Source organism: Ambystoma mexicanum, chromosome 3q (assembly GCF_040938575.1).
Source record: "Ambystoma mexicanum isolate Mex_15411 chromosome 3q, UKY_AmexF1_1, whole genome shotgun sequence".
Classification (NCBI taxonomy): Eukaryota; Metazoa; Chordata; class Amphibia; order Caudata; family Ambystomatidae; genus Ambystoma; species Ambystoma mexicanum.
This window is the reverse complement of record NC_090926.1, coordinates 207,025,784-207,045,678: the sequence shown is the minus strand read 5'-3', so window position 1 is coordinate 207,045,678 and position 19,895 is coordinate 207,025,784. Positions and strand designations below refer to the sequence as shown.

The window sequence follows — 19,895 nt, the reverse complement described above, 5'->3', positions numbered from 1 at the left end:
CTGGCTGGCCTTTCAGGACAGTGACCCTGCTGTTTGAGTGACAGCTACGCTGTGCATGAATGGGAGAAACCTGCTTAAAAGGCGAGTGTTCTGGGACTGAATACTGAGTCGACCACTGGGAAGAATTACCAGACAAAGAAACCATGAACGAATCTTGCTGCATCCTCCTGGACCATTAAACTGCCCGGTGAAGCCCTGCTGCTGTGCTTAAACCTCCTTTTTCTTATCAACAAGAGAACCTCCGGAAGGGACTACTTCTTCCCTTGGGTTAGTGGGACCAACTAACCCCGAAGTAAACTCCACTGGACCACCTTCAACGACTGGCTGTACTTTGCTGCTGCAGGAACCCAGTGCCAGGGGTCGAGAAACCTGAAGTCCAGTGCAATGTCTGATCCGGCCAGAAGCTCCAGGAGTTTCCCCAGGACTCTCCAGAAGCAGGACGACCAGAGCTCGAGTCCCCTCACCAGAGTGCAGGTCTCAAGGAGTGAAGGAAGCCCAACCGTTCTCCAAGATCTGCAGTGGTGCTGTTTACAGAGCACTGAAACCACGAAGTGCCGCTAAACTGAAGAGCCTGTAGCTGCTGTCAACCTCCGAATTGCTGCCGCACGAGAACCAGATGTCCTCCCCTCTTGTCCCCACGACTGAGGCCCAGGAAGACAGGCTCTGCATCACTGCAACCAGACAGAAGCCAGCTGGGCCACTCTTCTATTCAAAGGTACTGTTCTGACTTGGCGTACTTACCTCAGTGTCTGTAGCTTGCTCTTCTCAGTTAAGACTTGCAGTAGCTGCTTTTCTAGAGGTGATTTCAGCTCTACCCTTCACAAGTCTAACAGCTTGTGACCCTACAGTGATTTTTCTTCAACAAACTAACTTTGTGCAAGACTTTTACTATCTAAGAAGTGCCTCAGCTCCATAGACTTTGCTCCAATTGACTTTGTCTGTCTCGGCTCCCTGCAGACTCTTCTATTCCATTTGACTTTGGTATTTACTGTCCCTCATAGGTGATACATTGGTTTTAAACTAATATTGCTGGGAAAGGTTTTCATCTAGAATTCATTTGAAGATTTAAATTGCTCACATGCTCTGAGAACTTGTTTGACCTTTTTACTTCCCTTAACCTAAAGGCTTTCTGGGGCCTGGGTCCAAAATACCTTCAACTATCCCTCCGTAAATACCTCCCTTCTCGAGCCCTTCGCTCGTCTACTTCAAACTCCCTCAGGGTCAGCCGCTTTTCTAAGAAACGTGCAGGGGGCAGATCTCTGTCCTCGGCCGGAGCCTCCCTTTGGAACGGCCTCCCTGCCACCCTGAAACTGGAGGAAAACCATCTACGATTCCGGAAGCTCCTTAAAACCTTCCTCTTCGCATCTGCCTTTGCCACTCTCCTCCCCTGTTGATCTGCCTTCTCTTCTCAGCACTGCCGCACCTGCCAACGGAGCCCCCTTGGCTCAGTTACCTGCCCTCCTGGACATCCTCCGGCACTGCCTCCTGGCCACCCCTGCACCGGGGCCTGTTATCTGTACCCTCACAGGTCCTCCCACTCCTCTCCTGCACTTATCAGATATTACCCTATCTGACTTGCCCTGCACTGGACCCTTCACTGGCTGCACTAATCACTGCTCTAATCACCTTATTTATTCACTTATTTATCCACTAACTTATTATTTATCGTATGCCTGCACTTCTTTGCCCCCCTCCCTTTTTCTGTTGCACTTCCCCCTTTCCCTTTACCATGCACTTGCACGTTCTCAATGTCACTGGGCCTAGTAAGATAGTTTGTTTTTGTTTTCTCCCCTGCTCCCCCTCCCTTTGCCTGGTCACGCTCTGAAACACCTGTGTATGGGCATGATATAAATAAAATATCATATCATACCTTTCTACAAACCTCAGAATCTACAAAGTGTACTAGTGATATACAAATGCCATTACTGTCCTAGTTAGTGAAGTTGCCTCAGGGTGTAGGGAGTGTGTAAGAAGCATCTCTAAAGAGCATCTACTGGCTTTGTGTTGATTCGGGAAAAGTATTTTAAAGTGCCTTTGATGGCTACATATATTGCCCTTTTTAAAGAATGCTTATTTTAAAACTACTGTTAAATAATTATTTATAACAAACCTTGCGTGCAAGTGTTACTTGGCTACTTGTAGTTGTGGAATTCATTGCTACAGCTCTACAGCTCACATTTATCCCTCTTGAAATAAGCCTGGCTGCTCAGCCACACTACCAACTTGTGTAGTACAGACCTATATCAATAGGTAGGTTCCCCAATACCAAGAGGACAAGGGTTGTATAGTCTCCCAAAGAGTTACAAAGCAAAAACAAAGAGGTGATGGCTGGAAGGTTTAGATTGAATCTTGACCACTGGCATTGCTCGGGGCAACCCTCCAGACCATCGTTCTTCACCTGCCAAGCCATTACAGAAGGGGAAAGACCATATGCAAATCAGGCCTGGCCTCACCCCAAAAGGGGCAGTCCAGCCCAAACTGCTAGGTCACATCCCTTCTGCACGAGACCACAAGCATCCCCAAACATGTTTCGCCCCTTTTTCTGGTGGGGCCAAGCCTGATTTGCATATGGTCTTTCCCCTTCTGTAATGGCTTGGCAGGCAAAGAACGATGGTCTGGAGGGTTGCCCAGAGCAATGCCAGTGGTTAAGATTCATTCTAAACCTTCCAGCCATCACATCTCTTGTTTTTGCTTTCCCAAAGAGTTACTACATCAATTCTTGACCAACAGCCATCACCTTATCAATGAGTATATATCGGCAGCATTTTTAACCAACTATGATCTTGCAGACCTTTGTTTGGTAGCTTGTGGCATTATATATAGTTGTATGGAACCGATTTTCTGTCATTTTTAACATTATTTGTGTGAAATTTCACTGCTGTGAAGTATACTACAGGAATTTTTAACAACATATTTCAAATATTGCAGTCTGTTGAATGTTCAAAGGAAAATACACACATTTATTGTGGTCGACTAACAGCACAAACATCTGCATAAGTATGGGTATTTCAGAAAGAGCATCAAGTTTATTATGAAAAAACATTATTTTCAACATGCACACAATATTTTATGGTTCATGTCATTCCAAATGGGACTCTTTTCCCTATGCTGCATGTTCATGCTCCATGCAGCTGCCACCCTATCGTTCCCAAGCAATACTTTGCTCCTAAAAGAAGCATGACACAGCAAATGCACTTTTAAGTTGTGCAAATCAGGTAGCTTTTGCACAGTGCTGGTGCCAAGTAGGCCAACCCCCTGCACCATTGCAAGTCTTTCATTTAGCCTTGGGTTCACACCTTTACTCCCAATATTTAAATGGTGGATAGACTGAGGAAAAGGCAGAAGTGAGAAGAAAAAAAGTACGTCTGGAGAGGAAGGGAAATGCAAAACGGACAAAGGGACAAATACAGCGCCACAGAGGAACGTGGGTGGAGAGCACAAGAAAGCAACCCCGCTAGCTGCATCAACAACCCCCTCACCTGGCTGGCAGTGCAGTTCGAAACGCAGGTCTTGCCGTCTGAGCCCAGGTAGAAATTTGTGGGGCAGGCACACTTGGATAATCCACCAGGCGAGAGCAGGCACAGGTTGCTGCAACCACCTCTGTTGGTTTTGCAGGGGTGGTTGGGTACTGGAAGAAAAAGAGAGAGGAGGAAGTTTGTGGGAGAAAACCATTTATGGCTTAACACCTAAATGTATTCAGAACATCGCTGTGCCTACAGTACTTCTACATATCGCATGGCTTCTTCTTCATGCATCCGGGCCTGGAAGAAGCTAGGTTCTCAACTCACCAGTTGCAAAGCACACCGATTAACAATTTATAACAGACATGGAATTAAAGTCATCTGATTGACTGCAAACTCTTGCCCCAATTATGCAGAGCAAATGAAATGTAAGTATTATAAGTGGATGCTTGAAAACTTCAATCTCACCTCCAATGATTTTTGTGCAAGGATTGAAGTGTTAACACTGCATTATGTGCAAATTTACCTACCGTCAGGCTGCCGGTATGGGTGGTAGACATGGATGTCCATGGGCCGGTGGAGAATGCTGATTAGCATGGATTTGTCAGCACCAGTTGTTTTGTGAGCTCGGTTAATGGATTTGGTCTCCCAGTCTGTCCAGTAGATGTAATCCTCGAAGATGGTCAAGGCAAATATATGAGGGATGTCCTGGCTAAGAACTGAAAGGAAAGAGAAGAGAACAGTTTACATAGATGGCATCACAACTTCAGAGCGTGCAACAGGGAGACATCAACAAGGTGTTTGGACAGTTATCTAAAGTCCAGCTAAGGGCTTCATAAAACCATATCGGAGGCAGTACAAAATTCCATGCTTAGTATAAGGCTGTACTATTAGAGAACATTTGGTAGCACAGACCAAGCAGCCAGGCTGATCTCAGGAGGGGAAAAGAGGGCTGTTGATGGGTATAAAGACATTGTAGCATACATATGGTCCAAACAAACCCTGAAACACTATGCGTTGTAAAACTAAAAGGTTTATTTAAATACAAGTAGGGGAAGGTAAGTACCATAACCTATCATATAAGGCATACATTATTCAACGTAATTGTATTTCTGATGCTTGTATCTGCTTAGATTCACATGCTTTGCATTGGCCGAGCTGCAGAGTATTGCTCATGACGTTTTTGAAGTTCAAAAAGGTACGTAGACAGGGTGTGTCTAATTCCATCTCTAGTGTGACGTCCACTGTACCCATGATCCATTACGCGTCGAGGTGCCGAAAATTATTGGTTTCTGACACGAGGGAGTGTAAGGTGCAAGCGTGGAGTGAAGGTGGAGACCATGAGGTGTGAAAGATCTATGTTTTTCCCAAGAAACTTCAACTCCAAGAGGGAAGGAAGGATGGGCGCATGTGACTAAGCATATACAAGCATCAGAAATACGATCACGGTGGATGCCTTCTGAGGCCTGTGGATCTGCTTAGAATCACATGCTTTGCATCGATCAGAGACAGTACTTGTTGAAGGAGGTGGGATGTTTGAAGGTAGTGCTGCAAAGAACAAGTTACTTACCAACTGGTAGCGTTCTTTCGACTGGATTTTCCGCCAACATATTCCACATCTTTGACATGTAATGTCCACAGCTGTGCACTTCGGAAACTTTTTCGACAAAGGGCGTCCTGCGTCGGGTCAATGTCCCTCGAAGGCCTCCGTCGAGGGCGGTGTCACCAGATGTTATAAATATGACACATGGCACCAGTAGCCTCAGTTTATGTTTTTTCCCCCCCATAACGTGTGGCACCAATCCAATGCCTGCTTAACTGCACATAGCCTTGCAGAAACGTAAGCTTCAATCGCATAGGAAATTCTCCAGAGGGGCAGGCTGGGAGGGCGATGTGGAATACGTTGGAGGAACATCCAGTGGAAAGAAGGTTACCAGTTTGTAAGTAACTTGTTCTTCGAATGGATTGTGTCCTCCAACGTATTCCACATCTTTGACAGACTCCCAATGCAGTACCAGAAAATGGTAGGGAAAAGAATTTAGAGTACCCAATCAGATGGCAGAATAAAGAACCACCTTACCAAAGGCCATATCCTGACCATGGATCGTATCCAGGGAATAATCTTCAACAAAGGTGTGGATAGAAGCCCATGTGGCTGCATCACAAATATTCCTAATGGGAACTCCCCGTTGGAGGGCTGTGGAAGTAGCCACGCCCCTAGTGGAATGAGCTCTAAACTCTTTAGGAGGGTCCTTACCCGACAATCGTTAACACTCTGCAATGGTGAGGATAATCCACCTGGACAGGGTCTGTTTGGTAACAGCCTGGCCCAATGTGTGTCCAGCATATCCCACAAAGAGTTGATCGTCCACTCTGACCCTGGAAATCCTAGAAATATAAAAGCTCAGAGCTCTCCTAGGATCCAATCTATGGAGTCGCTCCTCTTCCTTACCAGGATGAGGAGTAGGATAGAAAGAAGGAAGAAACACTTTTTGGCTCAAATGAAATTCAGATAAAAACTTAGGTACAAAGGAAGGACGTACACTTAGTACAACCCTGTCCTTGTAGAACACAGTAAGGGCGGCTTAGAGGAAAGTGCCTGCAATTCACTCACTCTGCGAGCAGAAGTAACCGCAACCAAGAACACAGTCTTGAAGGACAATCTCAAGGGACAAGAGTGCAAAGGTTCAAACAGAGCACCCATCAGAAATTTCATAACCAAATTCTAATCCCAAACCGGCACCTGGAAAGAGGACAGTGGGAACATATTAGTCAGTCCTTTAAGAAATTGAGAAATCAAAGGAATCTTAAAGTAAGAGCCTGTCTTCAAACGAGCACTTAAATATAGACAGCGTCACCAGGTAACCCTTAATGGCACCTACTTGAAGTCCCCTGTGGGCCAAAGAAAGTAAGAAAGACAAAACCATAAGAATGGAACACTGAAAAGGATCAACATTTTGTCCTCTGCACCAGTCGCAAAACTTACGCCAACGGCAACGGTACAGGGAATTTGTTGCTGGCCTCCTGACCGAAAGAAACACCTCCATCACATCATCTGGGAGGTCCCAATCCTTATACCTCCACCTTTCATATACCAAGCGTGAAGGTTGAGAGTTCTGACCTCTGGATGGAGAACCTGACCCCCCTCTCTCTCGAGCAGATCCTCTCTGTAGGGAAGATGGCGTGGAGGGCAGATGGACATTTCTAGAAGGTCCGGGTACCACGCTCTCCTGGCCCAATCCGGAGCAATGAGGATCATGTGGGAACCGAACCTCCATAACCTCTGCAACACTTGAGGAATGACGGGGACGGGTGGAAACGCGTACAGCAGTGGGAATGACCAATCCACTACGAATGCATCTCCTAAGGCTCCTCTCGGAGGAAATTCCCTTGAGCAGAATCCATCGCACTTCCGGTTGGCACTGGTGGTGAAGAGATCCACTTGTGGGGTTCCCCAAAGGGTGAAGATCTCCAGAAGGATGTCCCGAGCCAACTCCCATTCGTGAGAGATCATGCTCTGCCTGCTCAGGGTGTCCGCTGCTGCATTTTCGTCTCGGGCCAGATGAACTGCTGAGATCGAAATTCCCTGCTGGATGGCCCAGAAACAGAGCTGCATTTCCTCTCTGCACAAAGGGAGTGACCCCCCCCCCTTTTCTGTTGAGGTAATGCATGGCCACTGTGTTGTCCGTCATGAACAGGACACTCTTCCCCCGCACAGACGGCAGAAAAGCCTTCAAGGCCAGCCTGATGGCCCCCAGCTGTAACAGATTGATGTGGAGTTTGGACTCTGACGGAGACCAATGACAGCTGGCGGTCAAGTCGTTGGCATGAGCGCCCCATCCTGTGAGGGAAGCATCCGTCACTACCGTCACTTCCGGCCACGGTTGCCAAAACACTCCCCCTTCATCAGGTTCCCTTCGTTGGCCCACCACAGAAGATCCTGGGAGACCGAGATTGGAATCTGAACGGGATCCGACATCTTGCCTGAGAACAGCGACGACTACATCTTGAGGACCCATTGCAGAGATCTCATCCTCAGCCTGGCCTCTGGCACCAGAAAAATGCAGGATGACATGAGGCTGAGCAACTTTAAGAATTCGAAAGCCGGGAGACACTGGGCATGTTGAAACTTGTCCACCATCTGCACAATTTGATGAGCCCTTACCTTGGGTGGCGAGCACTTCCCAAAGGACGTGTCCAACCAGCCCCGATGTACTGGAGCTGTTGAGAAGGTGTCAGATGCGACTTCTTGAAATTGAGGGAGAAGCCGAGCCTGTGGAGGGAGTGGCAAGTGAGACCCAGATGATCCAATGCTGGCTCTGGAGAACGTGCATGGATCAGCCAGTCGTCCAGGTCGGGTTAGACATGAATCCCACCCTGCCTGAGATACAATGCCACCACCACCATTAGATTGGTGAAGACCCTCGGGCAGAGGTCAATCCGAAGGGCAGGACCCGAAACTGAAAGTGTGAGTCGCCAGCCGCAAACCTCAGGTACGGTCTGTGCTTGGGATGAATCGGCACATGAAAGTAAGTATCCTGTAGGTCCAGAGACACCAACCAATCCTGAAGTTGAAGGGCCTGGAGGACTTGAGAAAGAGTGACCATCTTGAACTTGTCCTTCCTGAAAAGTTTGTTTAACCAACGCAAATCCAGGATGGGTCTCAATCCTCAGTCTTTCTTTGGGATAAAAAAATAAGGGGAATACCATCCCTTGTTCCTCTCTTCTACAGGAACCAGTTCTATAGCACCTTTCTCTAGCAGGGTCAAGACTTCCTGCACAAGGAGTGGATCCGGAAGCTTCAAAGAGAAATTCCCTGGTGGATTGTCGCGAGGCCGCTTTAGAAAGGGAAGACAATAGCTGCGGGCTATAGTATCCAGAACCCACGCATCCGAAGTAATGGCTCACCACTCTTCGAGATGCTGAAACAGTCTGCGTCCAACTGGTGAACCATGAGACATGGCCTCATGACGGTTCTGGAGCGGCTGCGGCAGCGCCTGAAGGCAAAGAGGCAGCTGCCTGAGCGGCTTTGGCACCTCTATTTCCCTGACCACCACAGGTACTTTTTCGCGGACCCCTTTGACTGGCAGCCCCTCTCGTTCTACCAAAGAAGGAGTAGTAACGAAAAGAACCTCTCCTCCACTGCTGTCCCCTAGGACGAAAAGGCGGAGGTTGACACACAGCTGCACTTAAAGATTTCGGCACAGCTTGAGGTCTGCAACCTCTCAAGGCTCTCGTCAGCCTTGTTGCCAAACAAACGTGCGCCATCAAAGGGCATGTTCAAAAGATGGGCTTGCGCATCCGGGGTACAACCCGACTTCCGCAACCACACAAATCTGCATATAACGTTGCTCGCAGCCATGGACCGGCTAACACAGTCGGCCGTATCCAAACCCGACTGAAGGGATTCACACATGGCATCCTTGCCATCTTGCACGAGAGCAAGGAACCCATCCCCTTTCTTCCCCCTCAGGAATATGCTCAGCTGCTAGAGAAACAGTTCCACAGAGTGTGTGAAAACCTTGCTAAGGCACAAGTGGAGTCGGCTGATTTTAACACCATACTCCCTGCAGAAAATACCTTGTAAGCCCAACTGTCGAAGCGTTTGTTGTCCCCATCAGGAGGGATGGTAGGGTATGCCGCCTGCCTCGAGGTGGCTGTAGCCACCTGAGCCACCAAACTCTCAGGAGTGGGGTGAGTGGATAAGTAGCTGGGGTCGCTAACGGAAGGGCAGTACTTCTTTGTCAACGATTTGATTCCACCACCCTTTTCTGTAAAGTGAGATGAAAAGGTAACACCGGGTCAGAGGACAGACCTTGATCTAAAATGTCCATTAGATCATCTTGTATAAAATCTTCAGGAGGACTGGACCAGCCCAGATACTCCATTACCCTAGCCATGAGCTGCCTGTATGATGACTCAGCATGAGCCTGAGGCTCAGACCTGCCAAATTCCACTTCCGGAGAAGTGTCCAACCCACTGGCATCGTGAAGAGTTTGCCTCAACTCCTCCAATTGACTGTCTCCAGAAAAGACAGGAGCCACATAAGGCTCAACAGGGTCCTCAAAGTAAGACCTTTCCTCCTCCTTATATTTGTTGTCCAGAGGGAGGTAAAAACCTTGCCTGTGGACAGTGGAGGGCCTGGAGTCCACCACTGGACTCACAGACTTACCAGTAGCCCTCCTTGGGGGATCCACCATATCAGAGAACTGACAAAAATCCCTGAAGGCGGCGAGGGCGCTGAAGGCTTCGCCGCCAAGAGCGTCAACAGATTCGGTGTCGACAATGGTGCCGATGGCGCAGAGGGCTGATAAGAAGGCAAAGCCTCTATGTCCTAATCCGACAGACACAGCGCCGACAGAGTCGACGTAGGCTTTGAGCCCTTAGCAGATTTCTGCGGTCTCGCTGGGGACGAGTACCGTGACCTGGAAGCACGTCTCTTGCGACTATCCTGCGCCTCGTCCGAACTGGACCTTGAAGGATCCTGATGCGAGTCGCATCGCTCGCAGACCCAAGCCCGAAGGCGTGCGAGCCACGGTACGAGACCGATCCTTTCTGGCTTCATCAGAAGACGCGGCCGGAACGGTGCCTTGCGATTGAAAAATCGCCAACAAATGCTCCTTAATGGCAGCCCATTCCTCCTGAGTCAAAGACTTTGTCGGGCATGCCACTTTCCTATTGGCTCCATCCTACGAGGAGGACGGGGAAGGCGACCTGTGACAGCGCTTCCTAGAATGCCATGACGAGGAAGAAGAATGGCAGGAACCACTCAGGGACCGAGAACCCCGGGCCTCCTCCCGACACGGAGAATCACCTCTCGAGTCGTCAGTGGACACCCCTTTGGACGATTTAGATTTTCGGGACTTCGATGTCCTAATTTCGATCCCTTAGTCCCCTCTTCTCCCCCTTAATTCCACACTCTCCTCACATGAACTGCTGGAATCGATGTCTTCCGATTGAAGGTGCCAACTGATTAGGTAGTCTTTCTCTTTTCTTGGTGGTATATGCCCGTCACGGAAGGAAGCCACAGTGAATGCTTGTGAGACAGCAGACCTGTGGCTCCTTTTCCGGGGGCAAGCCAAAATTAAGGGAAAAAACAATGAGGCAAAAAAAACCCTTATGTGGCACGAAGATAGACTCTTCCTGAACTCCGCGGAAGTTCCCCTTGCGGTGGAGTAGATGGCGATGTGGATACAGCAGCACGGAGAAATCAGCTGGACAGGTAGGTGTGGTTAAAGTCCGGGAATCCAGACGGAACACAGGAAGCACCAACCACAGGTAAGCGAGAGAGATGAGGAAGAAACCGGAGCGCCGTAGCAGAAAGGAGAGACTAGGAGGAGGTAGGATCAGAGGAATGGTGGAGCGAAGAAGAGAGCAGACGCCGTGCCTCGAGAAGCGGAGGCGCGGGCCCGGGAAAGATTGGAACAGGTAAGCCGCAGCGGGACTCCGGGGCGAAGAAACTTTGCGTAAGGAGCGAAGCCGAAGGAAAAAGGAAAACTGAAAATACCACAGCGGAGTGCCATTAGCACACGAGAGTTAGACCCAGGAGCCAGAAACAATCCAAAGAGGTTGCAACGCAAAGTCCGCCGGGGGGGGAATAAGTACTCCCGGCGGGCTCCGCGCCACAACAGTTACAACGGCACCCCAAGCAACAACCAAAGAGAAAGACTACAACTCTCTAACCCTATACCGCAATTGCCAATGCGGAAGAATCCGCCAATCACGGCGGCAGCGGATGACAGTATCCCCCCCCCCAGTGCGCAGAACCCCTGGCTTACCAGGATGCAAGCGGTGGACTCTGGCGAGCAACCGGGGGGGTGTGTACTTGCAAAGCCGGTTCCCACGAGTCCTCCGTCTCAGTGTAGCCCTTCCAAGACAACAGGTATTCCAAACGGCCTTGGTAGAACCTAGAATCCCGTATGGTAGAGACCTCATACGCTTCCTTGTCCCTTTTAGGGAAGAGAGCCTGACGGGGAACAGTTCTTCGATATGGGTCAGTAAAGTATGGTTTGAGAAGGGAGGAATGAAAGACGGGGTGTATGTGACAGAGTAGGAGGGAGCGGAAGCCTATATGCACCAGGATTGATTCTGGAGAGAATGGGAAAAGGTCCCAAGAAACGAAGGGATAGCTTAGAATGACGTGTGCATCTGGGTAAGAACTTCGTGGACAACCACACCTTGTCACCTGCCTTCCACTCAGGACAATCCTTGCAATGTTTGTCCGCTTGAGACTTGTTGTGTCTCCTGCTGGCCTCCAGACATTGCAAAGCAGTGGCATGAGCTTCCGTAATGTTCTGTAGAACTTCCTCTGCTGCTGGGGAGTTGGTAACACTGGGAACACTCGGTAGGAAAGATCTTGGGTGAATCCCATACGTACAGTAGAAAGGGGAGTGACCAATGGCAGAGTGTTTCGTATTGTTGTAGGTGAACTCCGCGGTGGGGAGCAAGGAGACCCAATTGTTTTGGTGTTGATTGATATAACACCTTAAATACTGCTCCAGAGTGGCATTGATGCGTTCTGTGTGACCACTGGATTGCGGATGAAACCCCGAGGAGAGCGCTCTTTCGATACCTAGTCTGGTACATAGAGCATTCCAAAACTTGGAAACATACTGGCTCCCTCGATCCGAGATAATCTTATCAAAAAGTCCACGTAATTTGAAGATGTCTTGTGCAAAGACTTCAGCCATCTCTGTCGCAGTCGCAAGTCCCGGAAGAGGAGAGAAATGTGCCATTATAGAAAACGTGTCCACCGTGTCCATAATACACGTACACGATTCGGACATAGGAAGATCAACGATAGAATCCGTGGAAATAAGCCCCCAAGGTCGAGTAGGTATCTCAGCTTGAGTCAGCAGCCCAAGGGGTTAGCCAGAAAGATACTTAGCCCTGGCACAGATAGGACAAGATCTCACATACTCCAATATCTCTCTTCTTAAATCGGGCCAGAGAAATGATCGAGATAAGTTCCATGGTATTGTTCAGACCCCTATGACCCGCGGTGCGGGAGTTGTGGCATCAACTCAATCTTTTGACGTAAAGGACCTGCTGGAATATGCAACCGATTTTTATAGAATATCCAACCATCTTTCTCTTGGTAGAGAGAATTGGGATGAAGTGACAATCGTGGTAGTTCCGGAATGACCGCTGCCTTGACCTCTTGAAGGAAAGAGCCGACCAGCACCATAATCTGATTCCTGCGAAACATTGGCTCAATACTGTTTGAGACCTTCTCCTTACTCGAATCCAATGCGTCAGCCAACCGATTTAATGATCCTGGAATGTAGGTGATTTGAAAATCTTATTGAGAAAAAAGGCAGGCCCACCGGGCCCGTCTAGAATTCGAACATTCCATATCTTGCAGTACCTTCAAATTCTTATGATCGGTTCTGATAGTAAACTGGTGTCGACCTCCCATCAGTAGGTGACGCCACACTTCACAAGCTAGCTTCATCGCAAGTAATTCTTTTTCAAGAACTGAGTAAGTAAGTTGACTGGGAGAGAGGGTTTTAGATAAATAGGCTACTGGATTTTCTATCCCATTGACTGCCTGAAGTAACACTGCCCCGATCGCGATGGCTGATGCATCAGTCTCCAAGATGAGAGGTTGCGTCTGATCCGGATGCCGCAGGATCGGAGCTGAACAGAAGAGTCATTTGAGATGGGCAAAACTTCTCAGTTTCGGCAGACCATTGAAATGGGTAAGCGTTCTTCTTGAGAAGCCGGGTAATGGGAAAAACCACTTCTGAGAAATTAGGTTAGAATCTTCTGTAATAATTAGACAGCCCTAGGAATCTTTGCACCTCCCGGACTGAATTGGGGGCAGGCCAATTGAGAATGGCCTGAACTTTGTCTTGATCCATGGCTATACCATCTTCTGACTGGACGTACCCTAGATACTGAACAGAGGGAACGGCAAAAATGCACTTCTCGGCCTTGACCAACAATTGATTCTTTTGTAGACGGTCCTAAACTTGAGTGACCTGGAGTATATGTTCCTTCATGTTGGAGGAAGAAATTAGAATATCGTCAAGGTAGATGATGACTGAAACTATATCGCAAAAAAACATCCTGTCCATGAACCATTGGAATGCGGCTGGTGCATTCACCAATCCAAACGGCATCACCTTGTATTCGTACAAACCGAATGGAGTGCGAAAAGTGGTCTTCCACTCATCCCCCTTGGCTATGCAGAGCAAGTTGTATGCATTCCTAAGGTCGAGTTTTGTGAACACCTTAGCCCCCTGTACTGCCTCGATGATGTCAGTTATCAGCGGCATCGGGTACCGATCCCGTATTGTGACCTTGTTAAGCCCCCTGTAATCAATACAGGGCCTAAGTTCGTTGGTACCTCTTTTCTTGATGAAGAATAAAGAAGCCCCTGCAGGAGATTTAGAGGTCTGAATCAGGCCGTTCTCCAAGTTGGTGTCCAGATACCTTTGCAGGACCTGCTTCTCAATCTGCGTGCGGGAGAACATCCTATCAAACGGAACCAGGACGTTAGATTGCAGATCAATGGTGCAATCTTCTGGCCGGTGAGGAGGCAGCCTGGCATGATTATTCTCTTGAAAGACGTCTTCAAAGGAGGAGCAATAACCGGGCAGTGCGTGGACACCAAGGTGGTTATCTGGGGAGATCTTGACAGACTGAAGGTCACACCGACTAACCAAAGGAAGACAATTTGTGGTACAGTACGGGGAACAGAAGCTCAACTGATTGTTAGTCTAGTCGATCCAAGGATTGTGCTTCCGGAGCCAGGTGATTCCCAGAATAATGGGGAAATGGGCTGCTCTTATGATATCGAACTTCAGTACTTCGGAGTGTTGATTGATAATTATGGACAAATCCTCAGTGGTATGTGTTATGGGACTGGAAGACAAAGGTGACATTCTTTGCGGGCAATCCTGCGCAGACCCACTCTGTCAACCCACAGGGTATCCACGAAGTTACCCGCCGCTCTGCAGTCCAACAGGGCTTAGGACTCGACCAGCTTACCATCAAGGTTGAGGACCACTGGAAAAAACATGAGTCTGGAATCCTCTTTAGAGTCCGGTGCGGAGACCGAAAGTGAAACGTAGGGACGATGAAAGGTGCTTGAGGACCCCCGGACACCTGTCCCTATTGGCGCCGAGGGTAGTCATTTCCCGACCTCTTGCTGGGCACTTCTGAACAGTCCTTGACAAGGTGTTGATCTGAACCACAGTATGCACACAGTCCTTTTTCTCTCCTTCGTCATCTTTAAGCAGCTGACAGAGGTGCTCTTGTAGCCCCAATCTGCATAGGTTCATCTGGAGAGCTGGCAGAAGAGTGCGAAGGGGAAGGATGTGGAAAGGGGTCTGATGTAGACCCTGAAGCTCGTTGTTTACGGCGCTCCGACCTTCTTTCTTGAAGTCGATACTCTATGTGAAGAGCGGTGGCGAGTAAATCAGAGAAAGTAGGTGAACGGGGTGATCTGGCCAGCTCATCTTTTATCTCCTCCTTCAAGCCCCTCCGAAAAATAGCGTATTGTGCAGGTTCTGTCCATCCCGCTCCTGCTGCCAATGTCTTGAAGGAGGAAATATATGACAAGACGTCCAAAGACACTTGTCTGACATCCAAGAAATCCTCACAGGCTGTAAAAGACAGCTGGGGTCTTTCGAAAGTCTGTTTCAGCAGGTACTGGAAGCCAGCAAAATCCTGAAGGATCGCATTAGCGCTTGTTACCAATGGGGTTGCCCAAGCCAGCGCGTTTCCGGTCATATTGGATATTAAGAATCCAACTCTGGCATGATCCGTTGCGAAGGTACGGGGCCGGAAGGTAAAATACACCATACACGCCTCCAAAAACTCTTTCACCTTCTTGGGAGAGCCGTCAAACTTTCCAGAGGAAAGCGCCATGGGTGGCAATTCCGTCGGAGAGTGTTCCCTTGCAGACACCATTTGTTTGAGGAGGGCATTCTCTGTCTTCACTCCCTGTAGTTCTTGGGCCATAGCTTGAAAGGCCTTCCAAAGTTCTTGAACCTGTTCATCGGCAGACATCTTGAATTCTTTTGGCGTTGCAATCTGTCCCAATTTCAATCCCTTAGGTCCCTCTTTCTCCCCTTAATTCCACACTCTCCTCACCTGAACTGCTGGAATCGATGTCTTCCGATTGAAGGTGCCATCTGATTAGGTAGTCTTTCTCTTAAAGTCCGGGAACCCAGGAAGCACCAACCACAGGTAAGCGAGAGAGATGAGGAAGAAACCGGAGCGCCGGTAGCAGAAAGGAGAGACTAGGAGGAGGTAGGGTCAGAGGAATGGTGGAGCGAAGAAGAGAGCAGACGCCGTGCCTCGAGAAGCAGAGGCGCGGGCCCAGGAAAGATTGGAACAGGTAAGCTGCAGCGGGACTGTGGGGCGAAGAAACTTCGCGGAAGGAGCGAAGCCGAAGGAAAAAGGAAAACTGACAATACCACAGCGGAGTGTCAGTAGCACACGAGCGTTAGACCCAGGAGCCGGAAATGATCCAAAGTGGTTGCAACGCAAAGTTCACCAGGGGGGAGGGAAGGAATAAGTACTCCCGGTGGGCTCCGCGCCACAACAGCTAGAACGGCACCCTAAGCAACAAACAAAGAGAAAGGACTACAACTCTGTAACCCTATATCGCAATCGCCAATGCGGAAGAATCCGCCAATCACGGCAGCGGCAGATGACATTAGAACCCCTACCTACCTGAAGCTTCCCCTTACGCTCCCGCAAGGACTTGGCAGTCAGCGACTTGCATTCTAGGCATTGTGCGTTCTCCCGTGTAGCGAAAGTCTATTTCTGGGAACCCTGAGTTTGAGAAAACATTGTTTACCACATCTGTGTTTGACACTTGTGTTCTGATGGCAGCATTGCACATCTGCCTAACACGTCCACAAGTGAATTGAGTTCCCCTGGAACATGTGGTACTAGAAACATGTGTTTTAGTGCCCACAGCCAAATGTTCTGGGCTATTTTGGAAAGCCCTGGAGAATGTGCCCACCCGTTTGCTTCTATAAAACCTGGCTGTAGTACGGTCTGTTGAGGCTAGGACTGTTGTGTGCTAACTGAGTCCTGAATGCTTGAAGTGCCTGGAGGACTACTAGCAGTTCCAGAAGGTTGATATGTTTGGTGGTCAATGTTTGTGTCCATGCACCGTGGGCAGTGTGGTGGAGGAAGTGCGCTCACCACCCTGTCATTGATGCATCTGTTCTAAGAGTGGCTTTGATTGCTGGGGTGTTGAAAGGTTTTCCCTTTAACAGATTATTTCTGTAAAAACCACCACTGCAGCAATTGAACCAGAGGTTGTGACACTACCACTAGATCGTCCCACATACTGCTTACTTGTGACCAGTGTTTCACTAACCACTCTTGCACTGGATGCATGGGCAGTCTGACGTGTGACACTAGGTAGATGTAGGGAAGCCATAATTCCTAGCAGGCACATTGTCTTTCGTAGTGTCACTTGACGACTGTCTATATACCGAGGTGTTTGGAACAGCATGTTTTGGACACTTTTAGTGCCGCTAGAAACTTTTACTTGGCTGGGCAATAGACTTCTTTTCTTGGGGGAGTAAGGATAGCTCAGGGGCAACACGTTTGTCTTGGAAGCAAGACAGCACAGTGCAACACAGGTTCGAATCCTGACCCTGTACTAATAATCAACTTGCTGGTATTAAGCGTGTTATAAAAGACCAATTATAATTTTCTCCCATTCATTCCAGCCTAGCTGTTAATTACACAGCAGGGTGGCTGTCGTTGCCGGACAGGCAGCTGGCCAATCACCTTTGGGTGCATTCCTGTAACCAAGGGGATTAAGCACGGAGTTTGGGCCACCTCCCTCACTTCCTGCCCCTGCCAGACATACTGGAGCCAGAGGCGGACTTCGTCCGTGAATCCCGCCAAAGACAAAATGAACAAAAGGATCAAACTTGGTTTGGCGCGCAGAGTAAATCTCAAAAAGGACCTTTCCAGCAAGAAATGGCGAAAAAAAATGACTGGCCATTTTGACAAAATGGGCACCCATGGGTGCTTTACTGCAGCTGCGAACACAACCTGCGATAGAAACTCACAATGGTATTTCAAAGTAAACCTCTGTCACCAGCCATTAATTGTAGAAAGGGAACATAACATTGTTACATGAGAAACTAGACAAAGGGGATAATAAGTAACCCCACCAGCACCCTACTGTAAGATAGTCTGTGCTTGGTGTAGGAAGTTATAAATGTAAGTAAAGCCAATTTTACGTCACTGCTCTTGGAAACAGTAGTTTCACCAAGAGAAGGTATTTAAACCTCTGAGAAATCTGAAAGACTTCCCTGTGCCACTGCACTGAAGGTGCTGTGTGTCACAATGTAAAGATGATGCCTATGGAGTTTGTCAGACTCCACAACCAAGAAGAAACCGTTCAAAACACAGAAAAATACATGAGAGAGTGGGAAAAAGGAGTCTCACTCTCTCCAGGTTAAAAGTTAAAGTTCCTAAAATCTGGCAAAGTTGCTGGGGGTCTCTAAGGTACAGAGGAATTATCACATTTCTGAGAATTCTCCCCAACAGTCATCTTGGTCTTGTATGAAAGTATCATCAGGATCCTGATATGGGTCATCCTATTACACATACCAAATGTCCTGATCTGCTTAATCAGATTGGATACCTCATGCTGAGAGCCCTGAGAGGCATCTATGGATGTGATGGTAGGGTTAGGGGTGGGCGACGACTGGTGCAGGGGCGGAGTCAGCACCTGGGGTTCACAAAACAGATCCATTGACTTTTGTCGGATAGGGAACTTATGCAGGAAATCGACACTTGATGAAACTTTATCCATGGTTTCCTTCAATTCTCGATTCCATGTTCCAGTTTTTGGTGTTTCAGCCAATGGGAATACGACCTCAACTGGGTCTGCTGTGGGGGTATTTCCTGGGCTTTCCCTTGAACGTTTTCTCTGTAGGGAGGAAGAAAGAATTGAATGGGCTTCTTCATAGTCTTGGGATGCATCAGGCGTCTGTTTTCTTAGGAGTATGAGGCTTCTTATGCTACTTTCCCATTGAAAAATGTGTCTTGTGCTTTTTCAGCAGCTGTTTTGGTGTCTCCTCCTGATCAGTCAAATGAGGTTTGTGCGCGCCTATTGCCACAATCTTATCTTAACGCCTTGTGGTAAGCGCGATTGTGGAAGCACAGCAGGCTTTGTCTGCAGTTGTTAGGCAGAATTGCATGCAGTACCATCTGGGACCACCACATACAATTAGGACTACAGGTGTAAGCAAAACCAACCTTTGGTATAAGTCTGTACTACACAGTTTTGTGTTAGCGAGCTGAGCAGCCAGGCTTATCTCAAGAGGGAATGTGAGCAGTACAAGAGGTTACAAAGAGGTTTTTCAATCAGTGTTTCAAGTAGACACTTCCACTCAAGGTTTCTTGGTAAAACTCTTATTAATTTATTACACAATCATGTATAAAACGTTCACTAGAAGGAGGCAACTTAATATACACAAATACTCTTCAATATCAACCCAATAAGTTTATCAACAAATAGGCTCCCCTGAAATAGGTGCAAAATGGCATTTCAGTTACTTTCAATGGGAGTAAAAAGGCACAAGTTAGCAGACTAGATCACAAATACTTTCTTAGGCAGTGCAAATAGTTCTAGTTCACTAGAGGCCTCGATTCAGTTCAATAGGCCAAGGCCAAAGTCAATGGACTAGTGTCTTGGAAGAGCAGTTCGTGAAGTAAACGGTAAAGTCTTTGTGAAAGTTCTCTGAAGTAGTTTGTATGAAAAAGAATCATATGTTGGGTCACAAGCGGATTAGGCCTGCAAGTTGGGAAAGTTCTGCAAACTTTCACCATGAGAGAAGAGATCTCTCAATCGGGTTGGCACAGTACCTTAGTATGAAGCAAAAAGATGCAGCTGAAGACGTTGGTTCCTGGCAGTTCCTGCAGATCTCGCTATTCCTGAGCCTCAGTCGTGGGGACAAGAGGGAGGACATCGGGTGACTCCTGCACTGCACAGGTTTGTCGATAAACGAGGACAAAATGGAGTCACTTCAGTTCCAGTAGCTGTTCATCAAGCACACAAGCTGGTGTCCTTCCCCCTGGTTAATCCTCATCAGCTCCGTGAATGGTGTCCAGGCTTACAAGTTGATTGGTCCCACCAACTCAAAGGAAGAAGTTGTCCTTGAAGGGGCTTCTCTGTCAAAAGCAGCTTTGGCGATTCGGACCTGAAGCAGGGCTTCACCGGGCAAACCAACAGTCCAAGAGTTGCAGCAGCCGTCCTCTTCCAGCTCGTCTTCGGTTCTTTCGTTCCAGTGGTCGACTCTGCCTTCCAGCCCTAGAAACTCATCTTTTAAACAGGTTTCTCCCATTCATTCCAGCCTAGCTGCCACTCACCCAACAGGGTGGATGTCCTTGCCGGACAGTCAGCCAGCCAATCACGCCAGAGTGCATTTGGGTCTCCCAGGA

The 19,895-nt window shown here is 48.3% G+C and overlaps 1 protein-coding gene across 2 annotated transcripts in view; it reads right to left on the bottom strand.

Annotated features, from left to right (window-relative positions):
- LRP1 (LDL receptor related protein 1) overlaps nucleotides 1-19,895 on the bottom strand; it is a 1,300,039-nt gene that overhangs the window by 300,074 nt on the left and 980,070 nt on the right. For both annotated transcript variants that reach the window (XM_069653565.1, XM_069653566.1), the window contains exons 61-62: nucleotides 3,992-4,180; nucleotides 3,480-3,628 (exon numbers count right to left, since the gene is read on the bottom strand). In XM_069653565.1, the coding sequence (XP_069509666.1) occupies nucleotides 3,480-3,628; nucleotides 3,992-4,180 (338 nt within the window). The remainder of the gene's footprint in view (nucleotides 1-3,479; nucleotides 3,629-3,991; nucleotides 4,181-19,895) is intronic.